The sequence below is a fragment of the Piliocolobus tephrosceles genome, chromosome 16 (assembly GCF_002776525.5).
Source record: "Piliocolobus tephrosceles isolate RC106 chromosome 16, ASM277652v3, whole genome shotgun sequence".
Classification (NCBI taxonomy): domain Eukaryota; kingdom Metazoa; phylum Chordata; class Mammalia; order Primates; family Cercopithecidae; genus Piliocolobus; species Piliocolobus tephrosceles.
This window is the reverse complement of record NC_045449.1, coordinates 24,091,132-24,103,830: the sequence shown is the minus strand read 5'-3', so window position 1 is coordinate 24,103,830 and position 12,699 is coordinate 24,091,132. Positions and strand designations below refer to the sequence as shown.

The window sequence follows — 12,699 nt, the reverse complement described above, 5'->3', positions numbered from 1 at the left end:
ATCCCTCAATGTGTGACTCAAATGAAAGCGAGATGAATGCAAGTTACAGTTATTTCTACTCATTTAGTGCTGACAAAGCATCATCTGGATGAAAGCTGAAGAAACAGCAGAGTAGGCAGCAGATTTTCACCCGACCCTTTCCATAGAAACAGCACCCCACCCCCACAGATCCTAATCAACATAAATAAAATGTTCCAACTGCAATCTCCTCTCCTCCATCAAACACAGTTGATGCTATATTCTAAATTCTGCCTCCACTACTTAAGGAGAAAATTGGAAGAGGCAACGATTACTTAAGTAAATAGAAATGTGATGATTTGGGGTTAAAATGCTCCAGTTGAGTAAGTAAATAGATATACATAAATATGAGGAAAATGGTGATTTTTCTTCCCTAACAGGAAACCTTGAGCTCACTTGTAATCACAAAGGCATTTTATTTAAAGTCTGACTATGATTAATGAAGCTTTATTTTCTCCTCACTTTTAATACACTATCTGAGAGAATCAGATTACTGTTTATAAGCTTTAAAACGGAAAGGTTCTAATGACAGGAAATAGAAAGAAATGGTTAAATGTCAAACAACTATCCATCATCACCCAAGCCCCAGGGAAATGCAGTCATATCAGACTTACAGTACGACTTTCAGTTTGGTTTATTCCTCGGTGCTGTTGGTTTTAAAATCACAATTGACTTTGCTGACATGTTAATTTAAAAATCTTTTCATGGGAGATTGTCTCTCTGTAGCTAAATGATTACGTATCTCCCTACTGCAAAAACAAAATAAATCTAAAATATCATTACAATTCCGGTTTTTCTAAGCATTAACTAAGGAAGGTTATGTTAGTAGTCAACATAACCACTCTGTAAAAATTACCTATTTTGAAGACATAGCAAGGTGAAATTTTACTCACATTCACATGAAAACAATAAAGCATCTTAACATTGTTTCTATATTTTGTTCAGGACAGCTTGTTTGAATGGAGTTGGGTGGGCATTGGGAATACCAATGAGTGTGTTGTAGTTTCTAGATTTTCACACAGACTACCTCTGTGAATGAATTTCACTGTACTCCAGCACAGTTACTCAGAGTAAAATCAAGAACCATTTTATAGTTTAAATATCAAATAGCTTATAAAAATGGCTGGGTAGGAGTACAGGGGAAGCTTTAAATAGGAAATACTGTGGAAACTGGACCTTACTGAATATAAACAAAAGTTTAAAATGTACAGATATGTACAGAGCAACTGAGGTGCTTATCATCGATGACAGACTATATAGTGGGTGGTTTTGTATATTAAGATTCACGTGGGCCGGGCGTGGTGGCTCACGCCTGTAATCCCAGAACTTTGGGAGGCTGAGGCAGGCGGATCACGAGGTCAGGAGATTGAGACCATCCTGGCTAACATGGTGAAACCCCGTCTCTACTAAAAATACAAAAAATTAGCTGGGCATGGTGGTGGGTGCCTGCAGTCCCAGCTACACGGAGGGTGAGGCAGGAGAATGGAGTGAACCCGGGAGGCGGAGCTTGCAGTGAGCCGAGATCGCCCCACTGCACTCCAGCCTGGGTGACAGAGTGAGACTCTGTCTCAAAAACAAACAAAAATTTCAGAATTGGTAACTGTAGTTGACTTTGATTGAGAGAGATGGACCAGGTGGCTGGGGGAACAAGCATAAAGAAGAAAACTTTTTTCTTGTTATTATTTTTCTAACTAGTGGCTATGCAGCTTAAAACTTTTTATTTTATAATGCACTTTCATGTTTTTAAATTTTGTACAAGTCATATTTACAGCAAATTATGGTTGTAAAATTTTACTTGGAACAACAGAGATAAGCCAAATGGTTAGCTTGTCGACATGTAGAATATAATATTGGCCTTGGACATTTGGGTAAATTTTTCTTTGAGACAGGGTCTTGCTCTGTCACCCAGGGTGGAGTGCTGTGGTGTGTTCTCGGCTCACCGCAACCTCTGCCTCCTGGGTTCAAGGGATTCTCCTGCCTCAGCCCCCCAAGTAGCTGGGACTATAGGCATGTGCCACCACGCCCAACTAATTTTTGTATTTTTGTAGAGACAGGGTTTTGCCATGTTGTCCAGGCTGCCTTGAACTCCTGACCTCAGGTGATCCACCTGCCTTGGCCTCCTAAAGCGTTGGGATTACAGGCGTGAGCCACCGTGCCCTGCTCTTGGGTAAGTTTAAAACAAGAATCTTGATTCTTATCTATTGGCACTTCCCATGGTTAAAAGTTTTGGCCACTTTTTTGTACTTTGATGACAAATACATAAGCAAAAGACTGTAGCAACAGGCATTCAAAATTAAAATCAACCAAAGATGCTAAAAATGAAAAGAAGCTTAGTCAATTTCTTTATGACTAGACATCCGTCTTAAGACTTTTCCTACTTACATGGATACCTTTTCATTCTCTTCCCTGTTGTCAAAAAGCTTAGGCTAACCATACCTTCAAACTCTTAGGCTGTTGTCGAACTTCCATGACATGCTTTCGTCTTAGTTCTCGTTCTCTTCGCTTATTATATTCCAGCTGGTTAGTGAGCTCAGTTTGATGCTGCAATCTGATCAACTCACAGCGCATCTTCTGAATTGTGTTGAGGTGGCGGAACTCCAGTTCTTGCATGGATTCATGCTGTCGGAGTAGCATGGCATGTTCTAAGTCCTTCTGCGTCTGTCTTTTGTTTAATTCCTAATCCATAACACAAAACACAAAGGTATAATTTACTGCTGTATAATGCCAGAAAAAAATCCTAAAAAACAGAATACTCAGTAAACAGATGTAATTAACCCTGTTATTCAATTATAATTGCATAGTAAATATTAGGGTTGTGACTTTTACCTCTTTAAATGGGCAATTAGTAGCACAAATTTCATTACCATATTCATTTACTACTTATTCATATTATTTTATTGCCATTAGCTTAAGACATTATTACATCTATATCAAGAGGTTTAACATTTTTCTTTTGTTTACTTCCTAATTTTATATTTGAATTGGGCTCCTAAGTTATCCTTTCAGTTTCTTCAGAGTATTCTATTCAATTATTTTACATGCAGTCTACTCTGGTGAGTGTAGTGAATAAGAACATGGACACAGCTGGGTGTGGTGGCTCATGCCTGTAATCCCAGCACTTTGGGAGGCCGAGGCAGGTGGATCACAAAGTCAGGAGATTGAGATCATCCTGGCTAACACGGTGAAAACCGTCTCTACTAAAAATACAAAAAATTAGCCGGGCGTGGTGGCGGACACCTGTAGTCCCAGCTACTTGGGAGGCTGAGGTAGGAGAATGGTGTGAACCCGGGAGGCGGAGCTTGCAGTGAGCCAAGATCGTGCCACTGCACTCCAGCCTAGGCGACAGAGCGAGACTCTGTCTCAATTAAAAAAAAAAAAAAAAAACCAAACAAAAATTAACCAGGCATGGTGGTACATGTCTGTAGTCCCAGGTACTTGGGAGTCTGAGGCAGGAGAATGGCTTGAACCCAGGAGGCAAAGGTTGCAGTGAGCCGAGATCATAGCACTGCACTCCAGCCTGGGCGATGGAGTCTCGGAAAAAAAAAAAAAGTTGTAGAGACAGAGTCTTGCTATGTTGCCCAGGATAGCCTCAAACTCCTGGTCTCAAGTGATCCTCCCACCTCAGCCTCCCAAAGTGTTGGAATTACAGGTGTGAGCCACTGCACCCAGCCAGTACATAGAAATTTTAAAAGTTTCATTGTAACCTAGTGCTTTGTGATGCCAAAATTCTTTCAATCGTTCCTCTGTGTTTGGACATTTAAGCTGCTTCTATGTTTCACTGTTTTGTTTTTTTTTTTTTTTTTGAGACGGAGTCTCGCTCTGTCACCCAGGCTGGAGTGCAGTGGCCAGATCTCAGCTCACTGCAAGCTCCGCCTCCCGGGTTTACGCCATTCTCCTGCCTCAGCCTCCCGAGTAGCTGGGACTACAGGCGCCCGCCACCTCGCCGGGCTCGTTTTTTGTATTTTTTAGTAGAGACAGGGTTTCACTGTGTTAGCCAGGATGGTCTCGATCTCCTGACCTCGTGATCCGCCCGTCTCGGCCTCCCAAAGTGCTGGGATTACAGGCTTGAGCCACCGTGCCCGGACTGTTTTTTTTTTTTAAATGAGAGTCTCACTCTGTCACCTAGGCTGGAGTGCAGTGGTGCGATTTCAGCTCACTGCAACCTCTGCCTCCCAGGTTCAAGCAATTCTCGTGCCTCAGCCTCCTGAGTAGCTGGGATTACAGGTGTGCACCACCACACCCAGCTCATTTTTAAAATATTTTTAGTAGAGACAGAGTTTTACCACGTTGACCAGGCTGTCCTTGAACTCTCGACCTCAAGGATTACAGGTGAGAGCCACTGCTCCAGCCCATGTTTCACTTTTATAAACAAAGCTTCAATAAATATCTATGTATACTGTATCATAGAATCATGTTGTTATTTCTGTAGGACAGAGTTCTAGAAGTGGATTTGATGGATAAATGCTATGTGCATATTAAATTTTAAAAGCTACTGTTAAATCATGCTCCAAAGGGGCAATATCAATTTATAGTCTTACTAGTAGTGTCTGTTAACACATGCCACTACTAGGATTGAATGTATCAATCTTTTACATTTTTCTTACATAATGGATTCAACAGTTTTAATTTGAATTTATTAGTAAACTCGCACAATTATGCTATATTATAAGCATAATATATTAAAGGCATGAAATATATTATTTCAACCCACTCTCAGAAATTTATCTATACTCACAGGTATCTTAATAATGAAAATAATTCTTTTCTTTTTTTGAGATGGAGACTTGCTCTGTGGCCCAGACTGGAGTACAGCAGCACAATCTCAGCTCACTGCAACCTCCACCTCCCAGGTTCAATTAATTCTCATGTCTCGGCCTCCCAAGTAGCTGGGATTACAGGCGTCTGCCACCACGTCCGGCTCATTTTTTTATATCTCTACTAAAAGTAGAGATGGGGTTTCACTATGTTGGCCATGCTGGTGTCAAACTCCTGACCTCAAGTGATTCACTTGCCTCGGCCTCCCAAAGTGCTAGGATCATAGCCACGAGCCACCACACCCAGCCAAGAATAATTGTTTTCATTGGCAGAAGAGTTTCTACAACATTTACCCAATTAATAATCACATGATGATAAAAATGTATTTAAGGGCAACACACACTTCATGGAGCCCATTTCAGGTCAGAGGCAAAAACTGCCCAATGAATTTCCTCATATGTAAAAATCAAGGCTGACCATGGTGGCTCATGCCTGTAATCCCAGCATTTTGGGAGGCCGAGGCAGGCGGATCACTTGAGGTTGGGAATTGGACACCAGCCAGGCCAACATGGCAAAACCCCGTTTCTACTAAAAGTACAAAAATCAGCCGGGTGTGGTGATGCATGCCTGTAGTCCCAGATAGTTGGGAGGCTGAGGCAGGAGAATTGCTTGAACCTGGGAGGCAGAGGTTGCAGTGAGCCGAGATCACCACTGCACTCCAGCCTGGGCGAAAGAGTGAGACTCTGTTTCAAAATAAATAAATAAAAGTAAAAATAAAAATCAACATTTTTCATTTGTGGATTGGTTAATATTTATTGAATGCCTACTATTAATCAGAAACTGGAGATTTAAAAAACTGCATCAATTCTGTGATTTTATACAACTTCCATTGTAGTGAGGGAGTCAGGAACAACCTCCCTACCCTGCAGAAACACATGGTTTTGTGAACATACACATATTCACGTGAAAAAGAAAAGTGCAAAGAAGAACATATGTATTTAGTTAGTTGTCTGTCTGTTTGTCTGAGACAGGGTCTTGCTCTGTAGCTCAGGCTGGAGTGCAGTGGCATGATCATGGCTCACTGCAGCCTCAACCTCCTGGGCTCAGGAATATTCATGCGCCAGCCTCCCAGGTAGCTGGGACTACAGGTGCACACCACCACACCCAGCTAATTTTTTTTAATATACATGTATTTTTTGTAGAGACAGGGATTTGTCAGGTTGCCCTGTCTGGTCTCAAACTCCTAGAATCAAGTGATCTGCCTGCCTTGGCCTCATAAAGTGTTGGGATTACAGTTACCATACCTGGCTGCAAAGAATAATATTTAAATAAAGCAGAAGAATGTGGTGGTTAAGTCCAGGCATGGTAGCTCATGCTTGTAATCCTAGCACTTTGGGAGGCTGAGACAGGCAGACTGCATGAGGCCAAGAGTTCGAGAACAGCCTGGCCAACATGGCGAAAGCCCATCTATACTAAAAATACAGAACTTAGTTGGATTTGGTGGTGCACACCTGTAATCCTAGCTACCCTGGGAGGCTGAGGCCTGAAAATCGCTCGCACCCAGGAGGTGAAGGTTGCACTGAGCCAAGAAGGTTGTGCTGAGCCAAGATGGCGCCACTGCACTCCATACTTGGCGACATGGAGAGAATCTTTCTTGGGGAAAAAAAAATTGGTGGTTAACAGATTTTAAGGAAATGACATCTGAGTAAAGATATACAGGCAGCAAACAATCCAAGTGAATATCTGAGGAAGAATGATTCAGACAGAGGCAAGTAGAAGTGCAAAGTCCCTGAGACTAGAATGGAATTGGAGTATTTTCAGGAAAGATGGCTTTTGATAAAGGATTTAAAATTTCTCATCACTCAAACTTACCTCCCTGACAAGGTCCTGCTCTAAGTTATGACGACCAAGTAACATTCTTCTCTTGAAGCGACGGCATTCCAGCTCTAGGTATTGTCTTTGACGTCGAAGAAGGTTAGCTTCTTCTTCTGCTTGGAAATGCTGTATATTCTCCTTCTGCTTTGAAAGCCACTCCTGTTTTTCTTTTTTGGGGGTACTCTGGTTTTCATTTAGCTCCTGGCAACATAAAAAACAACTCAGGTAAAAATACATAAAAATAGGGCCAGGCACGGTGGCTCACACCTGTAATCCCAGCACTCTGGGAGGCCAAGGTGGGCGGACCACCTGAGGTCAGGAGTCCAAGACCAGCCTGGCCAACATGGCGAAACTGTCTCTACTAAAATACAAAATTAGGCTGGGCGTGGTGGCTCACACCTGTAATCCCAGCACTTTGAGAGGCCGAGGCAGGCGGATCACGAGATCAGGAGATCGAGACCATCCCAGCTAACATGGTGAAACCCCATCTCTACTAAAAATACAAAAAATTAGCCGGGCTTGATGGTGGACGCCTATAGTCCCAGCTACTCGGGAGGCCGAGGCAGGAGAATGGCATGAACCCGGGAGGAGGAGCTTGCCTGACCAACATGGAGAAACCCTGCCTCTACCAAAAATACAAAATTAGCCAGGCATAGTGGCACATGCCTGTAATGCCAGCTACTCGGGAGGGTGAGGTGGAGAATCGCTTGAGCCCAGGAGGTGGAAGCTGCAGTGAGCTGAGATAGCGCCACTGCACTCCAGCCTGGGCAAAAAGAGCGAAACCCGGTTTCAAAAAAAAAAAATTAGCTAGGCATGGTGGCACGTGCCTGCAGTCTCAGCTACTTGGGAGGCTGAGGCAGGAGAGTCACTTGAACCCGGGAAGCAGAGGTTGCAGTGAGCCGAGATTGCACCACTGCGTGCCAGCCCGGGTGACAGAGTGAAACTCTGTCTCAGAAAAACAAAAACAACAACACAATAAAAACCCCATAAAAATTACCTAAATGAATGTTATCATTTTGCATCAGTAAATTTTAAATAAAAGTTCTTGGTTGGGTGCGGTGGCTCACACCTGTAATCCCAGCACTTTGGGAGGCTGAGGTGGGCAGATCACCTGAGGTCAGGAGTTCAAGACCAGCCTGACCAACATGGAGAAACCCTGTCTCTACTAAAAATACAAAATTAGCCGGGCGTGGTGATGCAGGCTTGCAATCCCAGCTACTCAGGAAGCTGAGCGGGAAAATCACTTGAACCTGGGAGGCAGAGGTTGCAGTGCAGTGAGCCGAGATCGCGCCATTGCACTCCAGCCTGGGCAACAAGAGCAAAACTCCATCTCAATAAATAAACAAACAAACAAACAAAAGTTCTTAAGTGTGTTTCTTCTCTAATACGCAGGCAGTAATACAATACAATGACCAATGACCTCTAGAAGACAAGTGGTATTTACATCTTTTTTTTTTTTGAGACAGAGTCTTGCTCTGTCACCCAGGCTGGAGTGCAGTGGTGCGATCTCAGCTCACTGCAACCTCCGCCTCCCAGGTTCAAGCGATTCTCCTACCTGAGCCTCCCGAGTAGCTGGGATTACAGGCATCTGCCAGCACGCCCAGCTAATTTTTTGTATTTTTAGTAGAGATGGGATTTCACCATGTTAGCCAGGATGGTCTCGATCTCCTGACCCGTGATCCGCCCACCTCGGCCTCCCAAACTATTGGGATGACAGGCGTGAGCCACTGTGCCTGGCCTTTAGATCTTTCTTGAGTCACCCACTCAATCGGAAAGGAAAGAGAGTTATGTACACCAGAAAACGTGTACCTTTTGTCTCTGCACAGCTACATTTCTGATGGTTCCTAACTTCAAAGTACACAATGATTGGTTAATAAAGTAAAACACATCCTTCTTTAAAACCTTCCCAAGAAGAGACAGAAGATAGTGCTTTGAGGTAAAAATCACAAGTGAACTAGCACAAAAATACAGTTAAACATCTCGCTTCTTGGTTTTTGACATCCTTGATGCTAAGTTTTTGGCAACATTATGGAAGGATTCGACATAAGAAAACTGGAAATTAAATGGAAAACAAACAAAACCATGGGAGAACAGAGACCTACTTTATGAATGGTATTTAATTTTCAGCATTAACCACTGAACAAATCAAAATTAATGATTTTCCACATTGTTTTAAATTTCACTGGAAAACAAAACAACTGCATTTTGTTGGAGATTTATTTATAGTTGGAAACTCTATTTACTATTGTTTCAAACTCAAAGTTCCAGTATAGAGTTTGGCTTCTGAATTACAGTCATGGGAATATGCTGCAAATTATACCATTTAGAGTTGGAAAAATCTTGTCAATGAAGCTCACTTGGCAGGGTATACAGCAAGTCTTTGTGCCACCAATATGTACACAACAAGACATACATATCTGATTATAAGGCAAATTCCTACACACACACAAATCATTAATATCAAACTGATTATACTTATTTTATCAAAATCAATCGATGTGTCACAGTATGCTAATTAATTATATGAACTAAAAATTTCAATCATCCTGTAAGACAGGAGTGTAAATTAAAAGACGTATCATTTTCCGTTCCTGGTGCCTATCTTGAATAACGATTCTCTTTAAGAAGTTGTCAGGCCATGCGCGGTTGTTCACGCCTGTAATCCCAGCACTTTGGGAGGCCGAGGCGGGCAGATCATGAGGTCAGGAGATCGAGACCATTCTGGCTAACATCGTGAAACCCTGTCTCTACTAAAAATACAAAAAATTAGCCGAGCTTGGTGGCAGGCACATGTAGTCCCAGCTACTCAGGAGGCTGAGGCAGGAGAATGGCATGAGTTTAAGACCAGCCTGGCCAAGATGGTGAAACCTTCGTCTCTACTAAAAATACAAAAATCAGCTGGGCACGGTGGCAGGCGCCTGTAATGCCAGCTACTCAGGAGACTGAGGCAGGAGAATCACTTGAACCCAAAGCGGCAAAGGTTGCAGTGAGCCGAGATCATGCCACTGCACCCCAGCCTGGACAACAGAGTGAGACTCTGTCTCCAAAAAAAAAAAAAAGGGGGGGGGGGGCAGCACAAGAGCCAGGAGTGGTGGCTCACGCTTGTAATCCCAGCACTTTGGGAGGCGGAGGTGGGTAGATTGCCTGAGGTCAGGAGTTCGAGACCAGCCTGGTTAACATGGTGAAACCCCGTCTCTACTAAAAAAATATATAAAAATTAGCTGGGCATGGTGGCACACACCTGTAATCCCAGCTACTCGGGGGGCTAAGGCAGGAGAATCCTTTCAATCTAGGGGGAGGGGAGGTTGCAGTGAGCCAAGATCACACCACTGCACTCCAGCCTGTACAACAGAGTGAGACTTCCGTTTCGAAAAAAAAAAAAAAGCAGAGGGAGGGGGCAGCACAAGAAAGGGCAAACAAATATGAAACCCTGTAGCCACAAAGAAATAATCAGCGTATTCTACCTAAAAAAAACCGATAAGCAAATATCCCCCTTATTCTGTTTACTTTTAAAGTAAAACAATGGGAAACCAAAAACATTAGAAGAAAAGGTTTCACATAACAAAATGTGATCAGGTACAGTGGCTTATGCCTATAATCCCAGCACTTTGGGAAGCCAAGGGGGGCAGACTGCTTGAGCCCAGGAGTTTGACACCAGGCTAGGCAACATGGCAAGACCCTGTCTCTACAAAAAATAAATTTAAAAATTAGCCAGGAGTGGTGGTGCGTGCTTGTGTTCCCAGCTACTGGGGAGGCTAAGGCAGGACTGCTTGAGCATGGGAGGTCGAAGCTGCAGTGAGCTATGATTGTGCCACTGCACTCCAGCCTGTGGAACAGAGTAAGACTGTCTCAAAAAATACATACAAAAAATAAGAACATAAGGCTGGACGCAATGGCTCACACCTGTAATGCCAGCACTTTGGGAGGCCGGGGCGGGCGGATCACGAGGTCAGGAGATCGAGACCATCCTGGCTAACATGGTGAAACCCCGTCTCTACTAAAAAAAAGTACCAAATGTTAGCCGGGCGTGGTGGCAGGCACTTAATAGTCCCAGCTACTCAGGAGGCTGAGGCAGGAGAATGGCGTGAACCCGGGAGGCGGAGCTTGCAGTGAGCCGGTATCACACCATTGCACTCCAGCCTGGGCGACAGAGCGAGACTCTGTCTCAAAAATAAATAAATAAATAAATAAATAAAAATAAAAACATTAAAAAAGTATATTTTCAGGAAATGATTCATTTTAGATCCTCAACTAAATAACTCAGTTAAGGGTAACTGATTATAATTAAAGTCATCATTTAAACTAATATCCATTTAGTGACCACAAACAACAAAAGATAATTTTATCCTAATGCTTCTGTGAGTTGGTCACCATTGGATATAATTAATAAGCAGAAAATTTCTTGAAAAGTTTTATGACATAAGTACCTCTTTAAGCTGCTCTTTTCGAAGTTTATACTCTCTTTTCTGGGACTCTAGAAAACTATTCAGTTCTTTCTTCTGTTGGGCCTGAATATGTTGCTGAAATTTTTTCTCTTCATTGGACATCACTTTAGCCTATATGAAGTTTAAAAAATGGATCAAATTAGTTAAGTAGATAGATTTAAAGTAGCAGTTTAATATACATCACTAAGAATACCTTTTACTTTCTAAGAACAAGAAATCGGTAGAAACATGACCAAAATAAAAGACTGAACCAAATTATAAACACGTGCTACTTGGCATCCTTATCATTTGAACTTCATAGAATCAGTAAGATGAAACTCATCTTTGAAATGTCAAACATGTTGTCAACTTTTTATTTAATTTAACAGAAGTATACCCTCCTCCCAACCCTCAATCCCTTAGTAAAACAAAACAAATGCTATATTTTATTTCTGATTCTATATCCAATACGTGTTCACTGTAGAACATTTACAAAATACAGAAAAACAAGAAAAATCTTATGTTTTGGTGCATATCTTTTCTAATTTTTTCTTTTTAAAAAATTACTATTTTTGAGATGGAATCTTGCTCTGTCACCCAGGCTGCAGTGCAGTGGCACAAGCTCGGCTCACTGCAACCTCCGCGTCCCGGGTTCAAGTGATTCTCCTGCCTCAGCCTACTGAGTGACTGTGACGACAGGTGTGTGACACCTGTATTTTTAGTATTTTTAGTAGAGACAGGGTTTCGCCATGTTGGCCAAGCTGATCTCGAACTCCTGACCTCAGGTGATCCACCCACCTCAGCCTCCCAAAGTGCTGGGATTACAGATGTGAGCCACTGCACCCGGCCTCTAATTTTTTCTATAAATGTACATGTCTCAAATATACACGCACACACATATATATGTGTGTATGTATATAATTAAGTAGGCATTGTGGCTCATGCCTGTAATCCCAACACTTTGAGAAGCTGAGGTGGGAGTATCACCTGAGCCCAGGAGTTCAAGACCAGCTGGGTAAATGGTGAGTGCCTGTCTCAAAAAATGTATTACAGGGTCTCACTCTGTCACCCAGGTTGGAGTGCAGTGGTATAATCATGGCTCACTGCAGCCTCCTTTTGAGCTCATGTGATCCTCCCACCTCAGCCTCCCGAGTAGCTGGAACTACAGGTGTATGTCACCATGCTCAGTTCATTTCTTTATTTTTTATTTTTGTGGAAACACAGTCTTCCTATGTTGTTGCCCAGGCTAGTCTTGAACTTCTGGGCTCAAGTAATCTTCTCACCTAGGCCTCCCAAAGTGGTGGGATTACAGGTGTGAGCCACTGCACCCATCCTGGTTATATACTTTTAAAACAAATTTGTTAGCACATTGCACATCTGCTTCAGCAATTGTTTTCCTAAATATGTTAGTATCCCATTTTCCCAAGCTATTAAAAATAATATCTGTCAGGTGTGGTGGCTCACACCTATAATCCCAGCACTTTGGGAGGCTGAGGAGGGAAGGTCAACTGAGGTCAAGGATTTGAGACCAGCCTGATCAACATGGTGAAACCCCTTCTCTACTAAAATAAAAATAATACAAAAATTAGCCAGGCATGGTAGATGCACCTGTAGTCTCAGCTACTTG

At 42.6% G+C, this 12,699-nt stretch overlaps 1 protein-coding gene across 5 annotated transcripts in view; it reads right to left on the bottom strand.

Annotated features, from left to right (window-relative positions):
- Nucleotides 1-12,699, bottom strand: part of TAOK1 (TAO kinase 1) — a 167,025-nt gene that overhangs the window by 26,338 nt on the left and 127,988 nt on the right. For all 5 annotated transcript variants that reach the window (XM_023183810.2, XM_023183809.2, XM_026447095.1 and 2 more), the window contains 3 exons: nt 11,076-11,204; nt 6,646-6,849; nt 2,455-2,694 (listed from right to left, as the gene is read on the bottom strand). In XM_023183810.2, coding sequence (XP_023039578.1) covers nt 2,455-2,694; nt 6,646-6,849; nt 11,076-11,204 — 573 coding nt within the window. The remainder of the gene's footprint in view (nt 1-2,454; nt 2,695-6,645; nt 6,850-11,075; nt 11,205-12,699) is intronic.